The sequence below is a fragment of the Lynx rufus genome, unplaced genomic scaffold (genome assembly GCF_022079265.1).
Source record: "Lynx rufus isolate CCGP_SWC_20201006 ecotype Redwood Valley unplaced genomic scaffold, mLynRuf1.p SCAF_6, whole genome shotgun sequence".
NCBI classification, from domain to species: domain Eukaryota; kingdom Metazoa; phylum Chordata; class Mammalia; order Carnivora; family Felidae; genus Lynx; species Lynx rufus.
Genome location: NW_025814878.1, coordinates 124,180,890 through 124,203,319, shown reverse-complemented (window position 1 = coordinate 124,203,319; position 22,430 = coordinate 124,180,890). Strand labels below are relative to the sequence as shown.

The window sequence follows — 22,430 nt, the reverse complement described above, 5'->3', positions numbered from 1 at the left end:
CCTTTAGCCAAAGTAACCTCCAAGGTCCAAAGGCGGGTGTTCTAATGGCAGCTGAGTGGCTCAGTCAGCTAAGCGTCTGACTTCAGGTCAGGTCATGATCTCACTGTTCATGGGTTTGAGCCCCACATCAGGGTCTGTGATGACAGCTCAGACCCTGGAGCTTGCTTCAGATTTTGTGTCTTCCTCTCTTTCTGCCCTTCCCCAATACATACTCTGTCTCTCAAAAGTAAATAAATGTTAAAAAAATTAATATAAATAAATAAATAAATAAATAAATAAATATTTTAAAAAGGGAGATGTTCTAACTTTAGATAGGATGACTGGTTACATGGCAAAGGGCATGGATACCGAAATGGATAAATTAGAGCCAAAGTGAGAAAAGTTCCTCAATATTTCTTCATTTTCAACATTTTATTTTTTGACTATTTTTTCACATTGCCTTTTTAGATGAAATTTTAAAATGCGGAATTCTCAAAAAATCTGAGTAGAATTTTGGTTGGGTTTTCATTGACTATATCAGCTAATTTGAGTAGAATTTATATCTTTACAATATTGAATCTTTACAGGAATTAGAAACATTTTGAAATTTTTTTCTTATTTATTCAAGTGTTCTTTTATGCCCTCTGGCAAGGTTTATTTTTACTATTAAAGTTTTCAAACAAGCTCAAAAATAGAAAGAATAGTACAGTAAATATCTATTTATATATCTCCCAGATTCAATGATTATCAAGATTTTGCCACATCTTAGGCTATCTCCTGATGTCATGTAACATTTCTGTAGCCCCTGTATTTTCTAGTATATGTGCTGCCGAAGCGAGCACTGCCCCTGTATTTTCTGTTAAGCAGTTAGCTTGATCTGAGACTCAATCAAATTTGTCTTAAAGAGAAACATTTTCTTTTTGTGGCAGGGGCGGGGGTTGGGAAGGTAGAGCAAGAATACTATGTAAGTCATGCTGTGTGCTTCTCAGGGCATCCATCCCATCAGGAGATACATAATGATTGGTTGTCACTTTTTTAGTGATATTTAGATTTATCAATAGGATTAGGTTTTGTCAATCTTATCCATCCATTATGAAGTTCCCCACTAGCCATTAACAAAGCCTAGATTCATTATTTCATTAGCAATTGCAAAAATGGTGATATTCTAATCTTACTATTCCTTCTGCATTTATTAGCATCACTTATTTTGTTGCCTTGAGGTAGTTTTCATATAAGAAGTCTAGATATGTGTCTCTTTCCTTATTTCTAAGTTATCAGAATAATGAGTTGGTTTTTAGCACCCTGCAAAGATAACCAATGAATTTTTTTAAATTACTATAAATTTATGAATATTGAATTTTTTTGTGTTTTAATCCTTTGCAGTGACTTCTTTTTCATATTTGAATTGTCTTCTTTTTGGACAGTGAATGCCCCTTCAAATTTATTTCTGATTCCTTGTCATGACTCTTAGAATCTTTAATAGCCTCTTTATTTTCTGGTAGGAGGAAGTATTTCAAAATGGTCTTGTACAATTCTTGACCCAGATTTGTTATGAGTCATGTCTCTTAAGGAACCTGGGTACTTTCTAGTAAGGAGAGGGGAGAGAAAAGAATGATACTTAGAGACCATAATCTAGGCTCAAGAGACTCACTGCTACTGCAATGGTTGTTTCTTCCAGTTCTTTTCAGTGGACAGAAATTGAAAACGTAGTTTTTAAAGAAGAAAATGCATTATGAGCTATTAAGGATATTTTCAACTTAAATTTATTTTTTATAAATTCCTTTTATTTGATATTTTATTATAGTGGAATTAGATTTCTGACTATCATAGTATGCTCTGATTGAAACACTTCATAGTATTGCAGGGACTAGTAGAAATAGAAAAAAAATATCTTAATAATATTTGTTGATGAAAAATCATGGTAAAAGCAAATCTCCAAAAATGTGTTTGAAGGCCATAAAAGAATAAATACAAAAATATGGGAAAAGATAAGCAGTATCTTCATATATATTTTTTTAATTTTCTTGTTATGTCTTCCTAAAACAGAGATATTTGACAGCAGTTAGAATGTCCACCTTTCAACATTAAAAAAAATCACACTCCCCAATGGGTGAACAAAGTGAAGAGTAGTCACCTATAATTTAGCTGAATAAGCCACTTTGGACTCTTAAGTGAGGAGTTCTTCCAACTCCAGAGAGTGCCATCAACTTGTATCATCATTTTAGTGCAAATACAATTTAATTTTGGTGAAATGAGATTCATCCCCCCCGATAAGATTAGTAACTGCATTCACTGAATTTCACATTCTTCATTTGTGAACTGTGAGGAAATGAATGGTAGCTAGAAGATCAATGGGATCCCAGCTATAGCAGCAGGTGGAATGATGATGTACTAGGACAAAATTACCTATACTTTGAATTACAAAACTAACAGTGGTTTTAGATTTGCAATTTAATTACAGACCAACTACCTTTCATATGGAACAAATACCAAAAAAAGTTAATTATTACAAAATATTTCAGAAAAAATACATAATCTAATAAAATAAAAGCACTGAAAAATATCTTGCTAGAGCGGGGTCAGCTTGGAAAAGTTATTATCAAAGCTAAATACTTTTCCTTCACACAAACTATACTCAAAAATAGCTTTACGAAACTAATTTCTGGCTTAAAACATCAAAGGATTTCTTAGAAACAAATATCTTAACTGACACGGATGGACAGAGAAGAAACAAAGAAGCCGCCTAACCCCAAATTCATACTCTTTAAGACTTCTGAAGTATTACTGCACTGATTTACATCTCTTAATGGAAGAATGTGGTAATCATGGAATGAATCAATGCTAAAGTCATTTTCAAATGAAAAACAAAACAAATTAAACCTGATGCAATCCGACCAAACACGTGTCAATATATAGTTTCAAGATTATTTTACAAAACACCTGCATTTACACAGTAGGCTCCAGGCAGCATTTTCAGACAAGTTCTTTGGCTTTATCCTTGACATGATTAAGTTACACTTTTAAAAGAATTATTTAATAATTTTATGTATTAAATTTCTTTATTCAATACATTTTTCTTTCTCTGGAGTCAAAAAAAAAAAAGACTGTGCATATAAGATTCAGAGAGGATGCACAAGCAGATAGGGAACTTCTAGAAATGGATGGCACTGGGAGGGTCAGCAAGCATGTGAACCTCACTCAGTTATGACGCTTTCCAAGGATGAGTCAGTCTTGTAGCCATTTTACAAAGATTTTAAAGAAAAATTTCTTTTTGAAGTCAGATTTTTTTAATGCTTTCATTCTTATTCAAAATCGGTCCAGCTCTTAGTCTGCAACAGCAGGAGTTGTGATACCCATTTCTGGAGGCTGCAGTACCATCAGAGCATGCCTGTAAGTCACTAAAAAAAAAAAGAGAGAGAGAAAAAGAAAAGAATGCCCTTCCCTCCAGATTAAAAAAAATTAATAAAACAATTGAGGAAAGATAGCACTAAATCTAAAATGATTTGCAAAAGAATACTAGGTAAGAAGTGGCTTGAAATTAAAATATCAGGTTTCAAATTCCATTTCTTTGATTTTACTTATGTATTTTTTCTCTTATCCTGCAAATCTTGGCTTCTAATGCCATTAACATGATTGCTTATATCATATTCATTTCAAAATAACAATATCAATATTATCAGTAACAACATGGTTACTAAAACAGTTTACTTTCTCTTTTTTTTGTTTATTTTACAGTTTTTCTTGTCTTTATGTTATATTCTACGGCAGATATATAGTAAAATTACTCTGTTTTAAAGTAATTTGAGGGGTGCCTGGATGGCTCAGTCAGTTAAGCATCTGACTCTTGATTTCAGCTCAGGTCCATGATCTCAAGGTTCATGAATTCAAGCTGTGCCTAGGGCTCTGTGTTTGACAGTGCAGAGCCTACTTGGGATTCTCTCGCCCTCCCTCCCCTCTCTCTATCTCTGCCCCTTCTCTGCTCACTTGTGTGCACTTTCTCTCTCAAAATATTTTTTTTTAAATAAACTAACTTGAAACATGGGGCACCTGGGTGGCTTCACTGGGTTTAGTGTCCAACTCTTGATTTCGGCTCAGGTCATGATCTCACCCTGGGGAGATTGAGCCCTAAGTTATGGGGCTCTGCACTGGGCATGAAGCCTTATTAAGATTCTCCCTCTGCCCCTCCCCAACTCATGCACGAATGCCCACTCTCTTTTGTGCTATCTTGCTCACTCTCTCTCTCAAAAAAATACATAAATAGGGGCACCTGGGTGGCTCAGTTGGTTAAGCATCCTACTTCAGCTCAGGTCATGGTCTTGCAGACATGAGTTCGAGGCTTGCAGCAGGCTCTGTGCTGACAGCTCAGAGCCTGGAGCCTGCTTTGGATTCTGTGTCTCCTCTTTCTGCCCTTCCCCCACTCACACTCTGCCTCTCTCTTTCTCTCTCAAAAATAATTAATTAATTAATTAAAAAATAAAACCAAAGTAACTTGAAATAGTTCTCTTTTTCAAAGCCACTAATCTATTAGAGTCATATTCATTTGTTTCATTTTGGCTTCATTTATTTAGAAACTGCTTTGTCTTTTATTTCTATTTAGTTTCGTTTTATAACTTTACAAAACATTTACATAACCTCAAAGTCAAATTACAAAACAATAAAGACACTTCAGAAAGAAAGTCTAACTCCCAACCCTCCCTCCTACACTTTAGATAATAACTTTGTTAATTTTTGGCTTATCTCTACATTTAAAAATGTAAGTACATATGTGTATTTATATAAATATGTATCTACCTACTTACCTATTTATCTCCCTTCTTTCTTAGATAAAAAGTAGTAATCTATATACATATTTTTCCACTTTTTTAATCTAACAAGAGATCCTAGATATCCCTCTGTAGTAGTATATAGAGATCTTCCCAATGCCTTACTATAGTTGCCCATTACCTGGATAATCAAACTTCACCCAACCATTTTTTATTCCAGGAATTCCCCAATTCTTCTGGAGATGGTATTCTTTCTTGCTCCTACCTCTAATACTGTAAAATATATGGAATAAAATATATACATATTCTATGCACCTTATCATACTTTCTTATATACTGCATACATATTTTTGTGTACACACACACACACATACACACACAGATATAGATAGATATAGATATAGATATATAGATATACAGATATATATATGTATATATATATATATAGAGAGAGAGAGAGAGAGGGAGAGGAAAGTATGATAAGAGGCATGGAAGACATCGGGAAAATTTAATATCTGCCTAAAGGTCACTTTATTATAAGAAAATGCAGAAAAATAAAAAGAATAAAATAGTCAAAGATAAAAGGGAAAGAAATTCCCAAAGCTGAAGAAAGACTTACATTGTCAAACTATAAAGGATCATAGTGCATCAAACCTGGTAAATGAAAAAAAAAAAAAAAAAAAAAAAAAAGACCCACACCTAGATGCAAACTGTTTAAATGTCAAAACTTCAAAGAAAAATCCAAACTTTAAAGTCAAGTTAAAAAATATTATCTGTAGAAGAATGAAAATAGATTGAAATTATATTTTTTGTGGATAAAAATTTATTTGTAAACCTTTGCAGTCCTTGGGTTACTACTCAGTTAAAATTGCTTTTATACATTTGTTTTCTATGTGCATTTTCTCTTCTGTGAACTGGTTTTCCTTTTGCTGACTTTAAATGCACTTTATGACTTTCTCATCAATTTATTGAAATTCTTTACATATAAGGAAAATATGCTAACATTTCCTGTTGTTGGACATATTTCTCTAGTTTTTTATGTACTTTAAATTTTATTGTATCTGAAATTCAAGTTTTATATTTATATTAAAAAACCACATTAGTTATTTCCTTTTTTACCTTTTCTATTATTTTTGTTTGTATAAAACTTTTTCATCTAGAGACCAAATATTCAATTTATTTTTTTCTTTTTTTAAGTTTTTATTTACTTATTGTTTAATAATTTAAATTTTTATTTTAAATTTCCTATGCATTCTATTTTTTAATTCAGATTTTAAATTAATTTTCAATTTATTTGATGTACAGAAAATTTACCTTTCCCACACAGCCAATTTTCTCAGCTGAATTTAATAAACACTCCAGTCATCTTCTTTGATTTATAATATTTTCTTTACCATATATTAATTTCATAGAAACATGCATATAGTAACATCTATTTCTAAGCTCTCTATTTTGACCCATTAATCTATTTTTATATCAATCGTTTAAATTACAGTGGCTTTATAATACAACCCAGTTTCTAATAGCTTATAGGACAAGGCCATAAACATTTCATATTGTAATGACATGTTAAAAAAGCATTCCCAAATGGCACTTCTAGACCTCAGTGATCTTAAGAGATTTCGATCTCAATAATAGGTATTTGAAACCCATCTGACTACAATGTTATCATTACAATGGTCACAACAGTTAAACCACTATCATAAAAGAATGAAAACAAATGAGGCCTTTACTTTTCAGGATGTTTTGATTGCATCTGGTGGAGGACTTCGCATGTAAATGATCATTGCCCCTTCAAGCACACCCTCATGTTATTTTCTTTTAAAAATGTTCTTTTGTGCTTCTCTACTCAGAAACATTGACTTCAGACTCCGTTGGCACTCCTTTATGTACTGTCCCTGGTTTGTTCCACTGGGAAATGAAGCTCTCATTTCAGTTTAGGGCCCTTTGCCTAATTGGAGATTGCTGTAAAACCATGGCATTCTGCCTCCAGACCTGGGAAGGCCTGTATGAAGCATCAGAGCTCACATCTGCCAGGGTGGAGGGAAGCCCGTAGCACATTTGTCATGTGACTCTGATTGTTCTGGAAACATGAAATGGCTTTGGGATGAATGAGCCATTGATACATATGACATGGATGAATTTCATATAACTAGCCTGAGTGAAAGAAGCCAGAACCCCCAAAAAGTAGACACTGGATTCTTCTTGTATAAAATCTTAGGAAATGCAAATGAATTTACAATGACCAAAAGCATATTCGGGGTTCTCTGGCAGGAGTGGTAGGTCAGAGAGAGAATCCAGAGGGCAGGATTACAAAGGGACATAAGGACATTTTTGTGGTGATGGGTGTGTTTACTATTTCGATTGTGAAATTGTACACTTTAAATGTGTGCAGTTTATGTGATATTAGTATCCACATAAATGTGTGTGTGTGTATGTGTGTGTGTGCATATTTGTTTACAGTTGCATGAAACCAGGCAAATAGTAGGCAAAAGGGAGAAGAAAGAAAGAGGAAGGTAGAACAAAGTACTGGAGATAAGACAAGAACAAGGATTCTCCCAAGAATCAAGCAAAGTTATAATGTAGCCCAGAATGGGGATCTAAGCTGGTTGGACTGAACAGTGCTTTGCAAACCTTAATGTATAGGTAAATCCCTACAGGTGTTGTTACTATGCAGATTCTGATTCAGTAGGTCTTGAGCTGGGGCCTGAGACTGGATTTCTCACGAACTTCCAGGTGCCACTGATGCCACTGGTCTTTCAACAATTTTTTTGATAACAAAGGGCTAGAGCATTTGTTTTCAGTTTGGGTTGCATATCAGAATCACTGATGTGTGAAATTAATTAATTAATTAAATGAAAAAAAAAAAACACCTGATGCCTGGATCTCCCCTACCCCCAGAGATTCTGATTTAATTAATTTAGAGTTCTAAGAGGAATCAGAAGTTTTTGAATCTACCCAGATGATTCTAATGTGCAGCCAAGTTGACAGCCACTCCAAAGAGAGTGGTAAAAGTCTTACCATGGAATGAGAAGGAAAGAGTCCCCAAAAGGTAATAGGGGTGGCAGGTATGACCTGAGCTAGAGAAACATAATAAGTCATGTCCCCAATCAGAATCAAACATGCCCCTGTTTCAGACATGCAAATTGACTTGAGTGTAACTTATATCTGTATTGTCCTGCCTTTATTAATGATGCTTTTGACGCTTTCATACCTGGCCTGGGAATAAGTACCAGGCTGATTACTAAGTACGCAGGTGGGGAGCATGGCCTTTCTGAGATTATAGCCACAGGGAAGAAAAGTCCTTGCAATGGAAGAAGCTGACTCAGCAGGCCAGTCAGGCATACACACTTACCAACACATTCACAAAGGATTGTTCATTGATAGGAGATGACCCCCAGCCTGCCTCCTCCTGTCAGTGATGGGCCACACACACCAGGCATGACAGACCATGCTGTATTCTAATATGCCCCAGACTTGTTTTAAAAATCATTTCAGTTCGGCTAGTATTCTATTAACGTTAATAGCTTGGAAATTATTCTTCGCTCTGTGTTATAGATTCATATCTGCATCATGGAATTTTGATTCTGAAACTACTGATGTCCCAGAATCCTAAAAATGTTTAATGAGACATGTCAATTTAATTGTGCTGCTTGGAACTTAAAGCCAGAGTTTGTCAGCATTTTGCTGACAAATGCCATCCTTTACATGCTGATCTCGGCCACTGATTAGGTTCACCATTGCTGAAATTACATATTGGGAAATGAGCTCTCTTTAGTGGAAACAAAAGACATTTTTTTTTCATTTCGTTGATTAAATTGCAGTTTAGGACCAGAACACACTTACAAGTCTATAAAAACAGTCTGGTTTGGTAATTGTCATTATGTTTAAATTCTGACACAGAGGATGCTGTGTATCTGGATGATGGTAAAGAAAGAGAAGAGTATGTCCTGAATGACATCGGGGTTATATTTTATGGAGACTTCAATGACATCAAGACTAGAAGCTGGAGCTATGGTCAGGTGAGGCATTTACAATTTGTCACCGTCAAGGACATTTTTCCTCGATACTTTTTTGTCACATGTTTCACTGCAAGGCACGACATGTGGATATTAGACATGCACAATTCCCTGCTTTTCAGGATCTGAGGCTCCAAGCAGCCTAGGAGCAGAGACTTACAAAGGCATCTGCATAATTTAGCCACTGCAATCACGTCTCTTCAGGTATTACAACATTCCAAAGATCAGAGATTCTATGGATAACATGGCATTCTAGTGAGAAATGCTTGTCATCCAGTACAGAGAAGTCTCATTAGCTCAGACATCATTCTTCAACATCGAATGGACTAAAGTTCTCTTTTTCTTATAAGGAAAAGTGTTTTGATAATGATAACTGCAAGGTGTGTGCTCAACTCAAAGAAATCACCTTTTTTAAATGTTAGTATAAGATACTAGAAAATTAGAAATTAGAATTAGAAAAGACGATCACCATTTCATCAAAGGAGGGCCCACTGGACTTTTGCCTTGAGACATTTTATCAACTGCTATCTCACATGACTGCCTGGATATAAAATAGCAAATGATATTCCATTTTAGATATTCAATAATTCAAACTATTTCAGCTTGGTATCTTTAACAGTGGAACAAGTGACTGATATTTCTACCATATTACCATAAATGAATGCATTGTCCTGTGGATCAGCAAAGGTTCCTCCTTAGCAACATGAGAAAAGGTGAATGTGTTATTTAGTAGAGAGTTTTGGCTGAGCTGATGGGAATTGTGCACCATTGTTCTGGGTATCTAGGGGGCACATTTCATGGAACCCGGCATCACCAGGTCCCATGATACTTTCTTGGCTTCTCATGTCTTCTTTTGACTTCCATGTGGGCTCCCCTTGCATCCCCTACCCCTGCTCCAGCTTGGCCACTGGGACCTGTGTCATCACTAGTTCTTGCCTTGTCTGCCTGACTTTATGTCCTGCTCATTCACCCGGACTCCTGAGAAATCACGTGCCCACCTGCATTTCTGATGTCCTGCCAAGAGGATCATCTGTGTGTTCTTCTGCTTTTGCAGCCCCACCTTGCTCCCTGGTTACAAGCCCTCCCTTCCTGAGTGACATACAATCCCTGATATTGCCTATTGTCTAGTGTTCTAAATCCTAATGTGTAGGTGTGATTCTATTTATGTCCCCAAAGTGACATTATGTAGAAAACTAATAAGAAAAAATTCACCAAGGTGGGTAACAAGTAGGACTGGGAAAGAGTCCCAAGCATGATCAGGACACTCCTCAGCCAGCATGCTGAATAGTTTTTGGGTATACCCCCTTGAGCACAGCCACCATCTGTCTGTTGTCATCAGAGTCCATGAATATGGGTCTTTCAGTCCAAGTAACCAGCCAAGCCAGTAGTTTGCTGTGATGCAGAGAAACAACTAGTCCTATAACTATTTCTTTACCTCTTCAATTCACTGCTTCATGTCCCACAGACAGAGAAATGGTGCTTAATAAGAACCAGAATAATGAGTTCTTTATTATATACCTGAAGAAATAGTGCCCTTACTTTGCTGCATCCATCCCATCAGTTCAGGGTGCACACAAAGTTGGTATGCTAACTGTATTTAATAAAGAACTACATGGTTATTAGCCATTAAGACTATGGTTTCTGTCACAGGTACGTGGGTGGATAATATGCAAGGTGTTTATATTCAGGGAAGTCTCTTGTACAGTGAGGTGCAGTATAGGTGAAGTATCCCCATTTTGCCATTTTATTACTATTTTGTCCTTGTCCCCCTCCTTTTCTTTTAAAAGAAAATCGTGGTGTTTCATGGGGTCAGTAGTTCTTTCTAAGGAAATCAACTATGAACAGCCTCCCGTGCTGCTCTCTGTAGGGGATCCTGAAACATCTTGAAGAACACAGAAATTCTGCAATGGAGCAGACTACCAGGCTGTTCCCTTGATAATATAAACTTTCTCCAGGCCTTCTTGCCTGCCCTTTGACCCTAGAGTCCACTTTGTTTTAAAAGAAGGGAGACCTTGGGCAGACGTTTGTGACACGAGGTCTCCTACTACTTCCAGTGCAAGGTATACAGGCCCAAAGTACCTCCCTGTGATGTACCTGAGAGCCATTTGTTTTCGAAAAGCACAAGGATTCATGTTACTTTTGAGTGGATATTAAGAAGTTTCTCTTTTTTTTTTCATTTTATTTTTTAATTTTTCCCAAATAGTTTGAGGATGGCATCCTTGATGCTTGTCTGTATGTGATGGATAGAGCAGAAATGGACCTTTCTGGTAGAGGGAATCCCATCAAGGTCAGCCGTGTTGGATCTGCAATGGTAAGCGAGTACTGATTACTAATATTGACTACACATGTCATTAGCCTCAGCATAGATGCCGGTTCATTAAGAGCTGTTGAAATGATGACTGACACTTTAACTTTTATTTGTTAGAGTCTTGAATTCCCTGAATTTGTTCAGTGCTATAGAACAAAATCTTATCTCAGTACTGTATGTTTCTTTGGCTTCAGACAAATGGTGATAGATGAAATGATACTATAGACCACTTATTCTTAAGAATCTCTTGCTTAGGGACTGAGGAGTGACTGTGACAAAATGTCAGTGACTATTATCTATTAATCAAATAAACATCAAGGAGCACCAAAAAGTAAAAAAAATGTGCAAGACACTGCTTTTCTCCATTTTCACACCCATAGTGAGAGTAAAGAAATAAATGACTAAATCCTAGCTTCTGTTCTAATGATACCTCACCATAGGGCTTTATAGTTTATAAAAGGTAGTTTAGCTTATGGTTTATAGTTAATTCTTCACATTAACTGCATGAGATAAGTAGGGTGGGCATTACACATACCATTTTACAAGTTAGAAAACAGGATGGTAACAGTTTGTCAGCGATTAAAGCCTCAGCTGGAACCCAGGTCTGCTAACTCCAAATCTAGACACTTTCTACCTCCCATGCTGCTCTCTGTAGGAGATCCTGAAGCATCTTCAAGAATTTAGAGATCCTGCAATGGAACAGCTTCCTGGAGAGGAGATAGAATCACCATGAATGGGAAGGTTGGGGGTCAGGTGTGGAAGGCAGATTAAATGTGTCGCTCAGGTTCTGTGCAGTCCTAGACTGTCCTGATAAAGACAGTACATACATCCTGCCCTTGATGCATTAAAGCATACCAAATCTGGTTCATGCGTGGAATATTCCTGAGAAACATTCATCTAGGTGCTATTTCATTTACTCAAAGACTGAGCCCTTCCCCCTCAAAATCCTTTATTATCAATTTCCTTAAGTTTTCTAAAAAAACCAAAATTCTCTCTTCGGAAAAATTTTGTCTTTGAGTTTGGTTTGAGTTAAATAAAATCAATATTGTTCATGTAAACATATTAGAATGAGAGTGATATGAAATTTAATTTCTGGTTAGCTTTTAAGAAGCTGCTTGTTTTTTTAGAGAGAGAAACAGAGAGAGTGAGGGGGAGGGGCAGAGAGAGGGAGCGAGAGAAAAAATCTCAAGCAGACTCCACACTCAGTGCTAAGCCCAACTTGGGGCTCATTCCCACAACCCTGGGAACACGAGCTGAGCCAAAATCAAGAGTCAGATGCCCAACTAACTGAGCCACCTAGTAACCCCCAAAGGTTTTTTTTTACTAGTACTTAAGCTACATGTAAATTTAGAAGATCATGGACATAAAAAGAAGGTAAAAGCCAGTATCTAAAGGCAGTTTTGTTTTTTGTTGTTAGTTTATGTATGACACAATGAAAAGATGATGAATTCTAAAGAATTTAGGAATTTCTTTATAATAACTATTTATAACATACATAAGACCTGTAGTTGATCACTGTTTTTCCTGCTTCCTAGACAAGATTCCCATTTTTCTTTTCCTTTGAAGTTACCATGGCAGGTTTGCAGGGAGAAGGAGGCAACAGCTCTCATGGTTGAATATGAACTAATGCCTTCGTAAGCATTCTGAAATGGCATGTTCACCAGCCTAAGCTTACTCATATGTTGTGTGTATTTTTACTAATCTAGAAACCACTGTCTAACACAAGCAATGTGAGAGGGAAGCAAACATGGAGGTAGACGCACCTGGCCAATGGAAGCAGTGTAGTCTTGTTTTAAGCACACAATCCTAATGCAAATTGCCCTGAATGTTATTAATCACAAAAAGCCTATGGAGTTCTAATTTTGAAAGCCTATAACCCAATGATAAGATTTAGAACTAAACAGAATCTATGGGTGGTCAGGGAGGGATAGTTTGGTTTGGGTTGCCTTTATTTGTAGAGGGGGATGTCTTTCTTGGATGTTAGGGGGCAGAGGCCCCACTGTGGGCCATTTTGGACCATATTTCTGTTTCCACCCCCACCATTGTTTACATATACAGAATATATGTTTGATAGTTTTCAAAACCCTTTCATAACTGTTTTCTCTTTTAATCCTTAGAAGAGCTCTGCAAATCTTTCTAAAATCTATTCCGTTAAAATGATTTTAGAAACTGAAATATTGAGCCTCTGAAAAATCAATAAAAAACATGATCCTTCAAAAAAAAAAGTCAACTGTTCTCTGGTCATTCAGACAGTTCCTCTCCTGTTCACAAATTCTGGATATCTATCCTGAAATTGCTGAGTGAAGTTAAACAGAGACTGAAAGAAAAACAAAACAAAGACCCCCCCCAAATTTCTCAAAAATTTGCCTTAAAATAGGAGAAGATGCATTTATTTATTTTTTGAGAGACCCTACGTGTACATGAGCATGAGTAGGGGAGGGGCAGAGGGAGAGAGAGAAGCATAAGCAGGCTTCATGCCCAGCATGGAGCCCCATACAGGACTCCATCTCAGGACTGTGAGATCATGACCTGAGCCAAAATCAGGAGTCAGCCGCTTAACCAACTGAGCCACCCACATGCTCCAAGGTGTACTTAGAAAGCCCAGAAAGAAAATGTTCTGCAGTTGCACGAGTCCAGCCAGAATGTTGATTCCCAGGCAAAGGAGTCTGTGCCCATTTTCTCAGGGCCTGACCCAGTCCGTTGGAAAACAGAAACTGCGGGGCGCCTGGGTGGCGCAGTCGGTTAAGCGTCCGACTTCAGCCAGGTCACGATCTCGCGGTCCGGGAGTTCGAGCCCCGCGTCAGGCTCTGGGCTGATGGCTCAGAGCCTGGAGCCTGTTTCCGATTCTGTGTCTCCCTCTCTCTCGGCCCCTCCCCCGTTCATGCTCTGTCTCTCTCTGTCCCAAAAATAAATAAACGTTGAAAAAAAAAAATTAAAAAAAAAAAAAAAAAAAAAAGAAAACACAAACTGCTGGGGGGCTGTTTTAGGAACTCTTCCTAAGCATCTCCCCAGCCTGGTCACCGAGGCTGGAAATCCCTTACAGTGGATACAATACTAAGACAGGCATACATCATGACATGCAAATTCTCTGGGAGGGGCAACAGCAATGATTTCCTGAGATCAACTGCTACCAGGAAGGAGTGGAGATGAACAGCCTGGTCCTGGCTGGACACCTGGAGAGGGCCAGGTAGGAACAAGAGGCAAGAGAAGATGATTGGGGCCTCAAAGACAAATTTGCCTACTTTGTCATGGCAAAGTCTAGCACTGAAGATTGGCAGGGAATTTGCAAGGAGTTGGTGAGTGCACCATGCTAAGTGAGTACAGACAATAACTCAGGTTGTGCAAACTTTCTAATGATAACTATGATAATATAAATCTGGGTGTTAAGTGCGCAATCCCCAGATAAAAATCTTTATTGTCCAGTGTCAATGATCTTGACATGTTCTTTGTCATGGGGGCTGGTCTGTGCACAAGAGGATTCTAGCAGCATCGCTGACTTCTACCCTAGAGATGACAGTAGCACCTTCTACCCTCCAGTTATGACAACCAGGATTGTCTTCAGATATTTCCAAATGTCCCCTGGGGGTCAAAAATCACCCCCAAAGAGGCCACAGCACTAACCTCCTTTGTGGTTCAGTTTCCCAGTCCATGCAATGGACACATAACCCTCTCTTCTCACCCACATAGACGATCTGTCTTCTTAGCTCATTCAAAACTTGCTGGTTTTCATTCCTCTACTGAAGCAAAAGTGGAGGCAGCATTGTGTGGGAAGGGCCCTGGCCCTTGTCAGATCAGACCTCTCAGCTCTGACTCTACCACTAACTTACTGTGTGACCCAGAATAAATCACTCAACCTCTGCAGGTCTCACTTCATCCTTAAAATAAAATTTTGTGTCTCTGCTCAAACCACGTTAGTTATTCCCAGTGGTAACATGGATATCCTTTTATTCTTCAAACCAATGCTTTTCTTTCTTCTATTTTTTTTCCTTATAAATTCAGTATCTTATTTTCTTCTTATTTGGAGTTGCTGTTACTTCACTTTGATGTGAAAACTGGAAAAGTTTATGACAATCTGGACAGCCTTGAGCTACTGGATTTTCTCTAGAGAAAGAAAGCCTAAAAATCCTGTAATCTCGTTGTTGGGGGATTGGGTCTGAGATGTTATAACCTTACATAAGATAACTTTTATTCAGGCTCTTCTAAACACTGAGGGGTACATTTTACCAAAGCTACACTGCAGAACAATTTGAGAGACAAATATTTTAAATAGAGGAAATTAGAAAAAAAGAAGAATGTTGCCCAAAGTTACACTTTCTCCTTTAAATTACATTGTTTGATTGCTGTTTTTTTTCTACATCATATCTGATGCGACAGTCCCCATCAGGACAATTGCCAAGTTCTGGGCCAGGGAAAATTGTAGAAGGATGCTTTGTACCACCTGAAAATTTATTTTGCTCACAGGACATTAATAAAGCATTCCATTGCTGGCCTTGAATTACTGGGAAGAAACCAGACATGGACTCTGAGCCACTGTGAGACTATCAAAACAGTTGTGCTATGCCATCTGTGACAAAAACAACACGGTTCTGGGAAAGAGGAAAGGCACTGACAATATAGCCTAGCATTACTGCTGGGTGGCTACCTGTCCTCTGGCTGATTGGATCTGGCAGCAACTATGGGCAGAGAGGTTCTCCAGGGAGACACACTGCTGCTTCAGTGGCCACTGTTGCGGATGCAACTTGCTTATTCACTGAGAAACCCCTAAAATCTCACCTCCATGGCAGGTTTTCTCCTTTAGGTTGAGACTTTATCAACAGAAAGTCTATGTTGAAATGCACACAAAACCGATTCATGAAATCTGCAAGACCCTCAGGGATCTTCTAGGTGAAGAAGCCCTTGGAAATGATGTCACTCAATGTCACATAGCAAATGAGGGGCTGAGTTGGAACTAGATAGTATTTTTGCTGTCAGATCATATTTCCTAGGAAGGTCACTACCCACACATTAGTACGAATAACACAATTACTACATCAAATTACATAGCTGTCTCCTAAAGAAAACAAACAAACACACACACACACACACACACACACACACACAAAGGAATGGCATCCAAAATAAGTGTACTTTGAAACAGGGGATAAGCGAAAGAAGGTGGAAATATAAAAGAATTCTGACTAGCTACAGGCATTGGATCCCTGAGGAAAGAGTTCCAAAAGAGGATGAGGTACTAAATATGGCTTGATGGTGGTATTGGTGGTAGTGACTGCTATAATGACGCCTATGGTGGTAAAACACCCAATATTAACTCATGCATTCAACAAGTAATTGTTGAGAATCTACCAGTCTAGATAGTGGGATACAGGGGCGCCTGGGTGGCTTGATCGGTTAAGCGTCCGACTTCTGCTCAGGTCATGACCTCACGGTCCGTGAGTTCAAGCCCCATGTCGGGCTCTGTGCTGACAGCTCAGAGCCTGGAGCCTGTTTCAGATTCTGTGTCTCCCTCTCTCTCTGCCCCTCCCCTGTCCATGCTCTGTCTCTCTCTGTCTCAAAAATAAATAAACATTAAAAAAATTTTTTTAAAAAGATAGTGGGATACATCTGTAGGCAAAACATAATTTCTGCCTTCCAAGAGCTTATGGTTTAGTAGAAAAGACAGACTGATGAATAGAAAATTTCAACACAGCATGGCATATTCTCTGATGAAATAAGCATGGGGTTGTATGGGAAACCATATCTCTCGAGCTTTGCTTGGAGTTTTCCCAGGACTAACCACTGGCCTGACAAGTGTTGGGATATTGGATAAAGAAGTAAAAGCATGGCTGACAAGGGCCCATAGCAATAGTAAACCATGATATTATTCATGGAAACCCTTCTCCATGGTGGAAATTATGCTCAAAGATCCAGTTACCAAAAGCAGTGCAGGAAAATGTAGTTGGAGCTAATTTACTCTTTTAGGGGCTTAATTCAATGATGATGATGATGATGATGATGATGATAATGATGATGATGATAATAAAATTGTGACATTATTGGGAAATTTTAGAAGGAAGGAGAGGAAAAAATTCAATATAGTTATATATTTTAAAATTCCAGTCTTTATATGATGCCAGCCTGGACTTTCCTGCTTCCCTTGAGGTATGCACATTTATTTTTAACCCTGGTCTTTTGCTAATATCGAACCACAGTGCCATCATTAATCCCCATTAATACCCTGTTCTGACTGTGCCTTTTGGGAACTAACTCAACACTGAACTTTTTTTAACCAATCGATGTTTGGTATACTCCTTTGTGTTATAAAAAAATACCTTGAACTCCAGTTAGTAAATCAAACTGACCACAACTGGAGGGAGGTCCTAGAGTTTCATAGGGCCCAGTACAAGATGAATGACTGCAGGCCTTGTGGACGAGACGGACTTCAGGGCTTCTGATACCTCAGTATACATGATCTCACGGATAAACTGAAAATAGAGTTATTTTTTACCTTACCCATTTTACTTCCACTCCTCTTTGTCCTGGTATTTAGAAAGGTTTTTTTTTCTTTCCATGTATGTAAAAAAACAGTAGTGACATCACTACTCCTTTGATATTTTTCCAAGGAGTTCCACAGGAGGCTTACTACAAAACCACATTTTAATTTTTCTCTAGTTGTTGACTTTGGCATCTTACTGGAAACTTCATGTTGAGCAAACCTCTTCAAGCAACAAACTAGCATGATTACTCAGTACATTTCAAAAATTCACTTAGGTTAGAAATTCCACCCCTCAGTCATCCCAGCTAAACTATAAAGTCATAGATGAAAACATGAGGTCTATTCCCCTAATCATTCAGACCAACCACAACACAGTTCCCTAACAGTTTTACTTACTTATTTTTTTTAAATAAGATATAGGGGCACCTGGGTGACTCTGTTGGTTAAGGGCCTGATTCTTGATCTTGGCTCAGGTCATGATCTCACGATTCATGAGTTCAAGCCCTGTGTGCTGTCAGCACAGAGCCTGCTTGGAATTCTCTCTCCCTCTGTGTCTGCCCCTACCCCACTCGTGCTTGCTCTCTCTCTTTCAAAATAAATAAATAAGCTTAAATATTTTTTTTTAATAAATAACAAATAAAAATAAATAAAATACAAATTTAAAAAACACCATCTAGCTGAGTCTTAGGCTTATAAGCAACTAAAACCCTCTTTATTGGAGTGAACTGAGGACCCATGTACTCAATGGCTATTGTCCCCATCATGCCACCACTGTGGAGCTTTTTCACATTTCCCTAGGTGGATCTTATTCTTGAAAAAAATTCATCTATCAAAAAAGCATGATTATGTAGTAATAATTAGTTTCCCCATTCCTGTGTCAAAGATTTATATAATTGCAAATCAGAACTTTTAATGGCAGTAGAGGTGATCACCACCACCAGGTAATCAGTGAGAGCACACTGAATGTTATTTGCTGCCATCTTTGCAAAAGTAAAGATATCACTTCCTTTTGATGTTTTGGAAGAGTGGCAATGACACACACATACACACCTGCATTACTAACTCTACAGATGCCTAGGAGTTAAAATTTCCAGGCTGTTGACCATTGCCAGAGGTAGGCTTCATGATGGATTTGAGTCCCCACCCAGAGTTTTTAGGTTGAAAATCGATTTGGATTTTGTATTTTAATTCTTTCTCTATGATTCAGGCCCAGGAATGTCAGAAATAACATTCTTCACTTTGGGATAGCAGGAAAAGTTAAGAGCCTTCTGTGCCTCTTTATAACTTTTCCAATGGTGATGTACCTCAGTCAGTGAGGGCCCCCAGTGATGGCAACTTTCCAGAATCTATAGGTTAGAATTAATGAAAAATGTGATTGTAGTCCAAAAGCATTAAATACTAAAATACCAATTCTAAAAAGATTGTTTTAAACCCTTAAATTTGGAGTTGAGGGTTCCCTAAGCATAGGAGGCATTTCTATACTTCAGGAATGAGGGAGGCAATCCAACGATGATTTTAAGCCAAACATGCTACCTTAATGTCACCTTATTCACTAGGGATTTTCATTTTCGCTTTTTGAAGAATTTTGACAGTTAACAAATACATTGGAAACCAGTAGGAAAGTGGAATTTACCCAACAGAATTGTTTTCATAGCCATTTTTAAGAAATTGTATTCATTCTATGGGCAAGCAACATGCAGATGAAGAAATGAGGTATCAGGAAGTTAAATGACTTGCCCAAGATGACTGGTAGTACTGCAAATGGATCTCAGGTTGCCTGACCCCAGCCTTCCATACACAATGTCATATTTCCCTAGGTTTGTCCTTTCCACCTGTCTGCTTTCCATATCACATGAGCTCCTTGGATACAAATATAATACCTTTTACAAGCCCTGTCTGATTCAATCCTTCCCTTTTAGGTGAGGGGGTGGTGGGGAGAGGACAGTAAACCGACATCATTTTTTTCTCTTATAAGTCAGCAATGTAATGAAGTTTCCATTTGTGGGCAAACAGCTTGATTTCTCAATTATTAAGGTTACATTTCTTATGCCTGTTCTCCCCATATTTTTGGAGAAAAACAGACATTTATTACAAACCATCTCTCGAATGTGATAATCATAGTCAATCTAAATGTCTGCTGTCCCTGAATTGCTTCCTGGAATGAGGTTTCAATGCTGCATCTATTTTGTAATCACATAGGCAATTTCTGAAACACAGGGATGCTTTTCAGAGCTCCCACCAACTTGTGCAGTCGGGGCTGCTCTGGTCTCCTGGGACAACCACTGCCAGGATGGACAGATAAAATGCAGGAAAGCCTTTAGGATACACCACACACTATTATGCACTTTGGGTTCTTTTCTAACCCTTTCCTTCTCCTCTCTCCTCCATGACAGCTTTCTCCTTTCCTGTTTCTACTCTGATTTTTTGCCTTTCTGGCTCATCTATTCCTTTCATTCAGATGTTTTTGGAGGCTTATCTATACCAGCTCTACACCATACAGCAGTGGGATAGCAATGTAAAAAGCAGACACTTGAAGAGTTTAAAATCCCAATCTCTCTCTTTGTCCACATTTGGTTATTTCTCTCATGATTATCAATTAGTAAAATATGTTTTGGCCAAAGAAGAATCCTCAGTTACTAAGGGAGACAAGGTTAATAATCTCTAGTTGTAAAGGATTTCATGAAAAGTGAAACTAATTACCCACCCCTGTCAGAGCTTGTGTTGAGTAAATATACCAAAGGCCATTTGCATAAGAGTGATTATATGCTTCACAATATAGGGTAGGGTTGATTCATTTTTTTTTCTTTCTTGAAGTAAAATTTATGTACAGTGAAATGCATTGATACTAAATGCAAATTTCAGTGAGTTTGGATTGAGGTAATCTCTAACACCAAAATATAGACATTATCTTCAGCCCAGAAATTTCCCTTGTGCTTTCTCCTAGTCAATCCACACCCTCATAGGCAATGGCCATTCTGTTTTTTTGCAATAGGTTAGATTTGCCTGTTCTTAAACTTCACATAAATGGATTTATACAGTATGTACTTTTGGGGACTGGCTTATTGTATTCAATTGGTTTTTGCACTTGTCTTTAATGTATCCTTTCTTATTGCTAAGTGGCATTTCATTGTATTCTGTGTCATAATTTGTCTGTCCATTCACCTGTTGATGGCCATTTGAGATATTTCCAATTTGGGGCCATTATGAATAAAGCTGCTATTAACATTCTTGTACAAGTCTTGTACTTAATCTTTCATATCTCTGGGGCAAGTAGTTATAGGTGGCATGCCTATGTCATAGGGTCTGTGTAAGTTTAACTTTATAATAATCTGCCAGTTCTCCAAAGTGATTGGTCCATTTACATGCCTGGTAGCAATACAGGAGAGTTCCAGTTTTTCCACAGCTCCACCTTTTCTTGGTGTTTCAGCTTTCTTAATTTTTAACCATTCTAGTGGGTGCATAGTGGTATTTCATTGGGATTTTAATTTTTATTTCTCTGATAACTAATGATTGAGCACTTTTCCGTGCATTTATTAGCCATTCATATATCTTTTACAGTGTAGTATCTTTTCAAGTCTTTGCCCACTTTTTTATTGGATTGGTTGTCTTTTTATTATTGAGCTGTAGTTCTCTATATATTCTGAATGCATGTCCTTGTCAGATGTGTGTAGAAGATATTTTTCCCAGAAAATTAAATTTTCTCAATAATATGTTTTAAGGAACAAAAGTTTAAAGTTATACGTAAAGATTTCCAGAATGAAACCAACTGAGTTGCAAAGAATCAGTAGACATGTGCTATGTAAAGAAAGGGTTTGAGAATGGAAGGGCATTCCAAGAAGAGAGTATGACATTTCTAATAGTACTGAGTCAGAAAAAAAGCTTATTAAGCCCACCACTATGAAAAGCCAAGGAGATAATAGATGGCTTTCTCACTCAAAATCCCAGCTGTTAGAGGTGTTATGAAAGCCCCAAAAGGATCAGAGATGAAAATCCAGGCAAGGGAAGAAAGAGAGTTCTCACTACCCTGTTTCTTTCATGTATTTGCTCATCTCCCTTTTTACACTCACCACATGACTTGACAAACAACAGGACAAATACAAGTAACAGATCTCTACATTACAAGATGAATGAATTTTCAAAGTTTACTTTTTGGAATGATTTTTAAAGCAAATATCACTTGAACCCAAGTACAGGAAGGAAGGAAGGAAGGAAGGAAGGAAGGAAGGAAGGAACAAGGAAGGAAGGAGAAGAAAGAAAGAAAGAAAGAAAGAAAGAAAGAGAAATAGAGAAAGAGAGAAAGGAAGAGCTGTTGTCATTGCAGAGAGATGGTGCCTGAAGCCAACACCACTACCACTCAATCATCTCCTTCTCCACTCCCCCCAACACAGTGACCGCTGAGCTACTTTTGCAAATCCCTAGAATGTCATGGGTACTATTTGACATCCACTATACCACTTCCACCTACAGCTAAGATTGATCACCACCAGATTGTAGCTGGGGGCTGTGGTTCACAAAAATCTGGAAAGAATTTTACTCAAGGAATAATTATTTTCCTGCCCAAATTTAACTCTCTATCTTTGAAGCTAGTTCATGTAACCCAGATTTTATATCCAGAGGTCTTCCAGAAACCGTCATAGACAGGATTAGGTATAAAACTGTATTCTACAAGATTTACAGAAATCCTAGCCTTTATGAGAACATAACTTTTAACAATGAAATTTAACAAAATATAATAGGTTTATAACAAACAAAAGTCATTTCATCATAGCCATATACAGTGTGCACACAGGGTAGGAAAAATACCTTTATATAATTAAAAAGAAGCAGAAAAAAACTGTAATTATACAAAATGTAAAAGTATAGTTTTTGGAAATTGGAGAATCAAGAAA

At 37.6% G+C, this 22,430-nt stretch overlaps 1 protein-coding gene across 3 annotated transcripts in view; it reads left to right on the top strand.

Annotated features, from left to right (window-relative positions):
* The window catches only part of F13A1 (coagulation factor XIII A chain), a 165,805-nt gene that overhangs the window by 61,451 nt on the left and 81,924 nt on the right, over window positions 1–22,430 (top strand). For 2 of the 3 annotated variants that reach the window (XM_047102948.1, XM_047102949.1), the window contains exons 5-6: window positions 8,646–8,764; window positions 10,965–11,072. In XM_047102948.1, the coding sequence (XP_046958904.1) occupies window positions 8,646–8,764; window positions 10,965–11,072 (227 nt within the window). The remainder of the gene's footprint in view (window positions 1–8,645; window positions 8,765–10,964; window positions 11,073–22,430) is intronic. The other variant, XM_047102950.1, reaches the window with a different exon arrangement.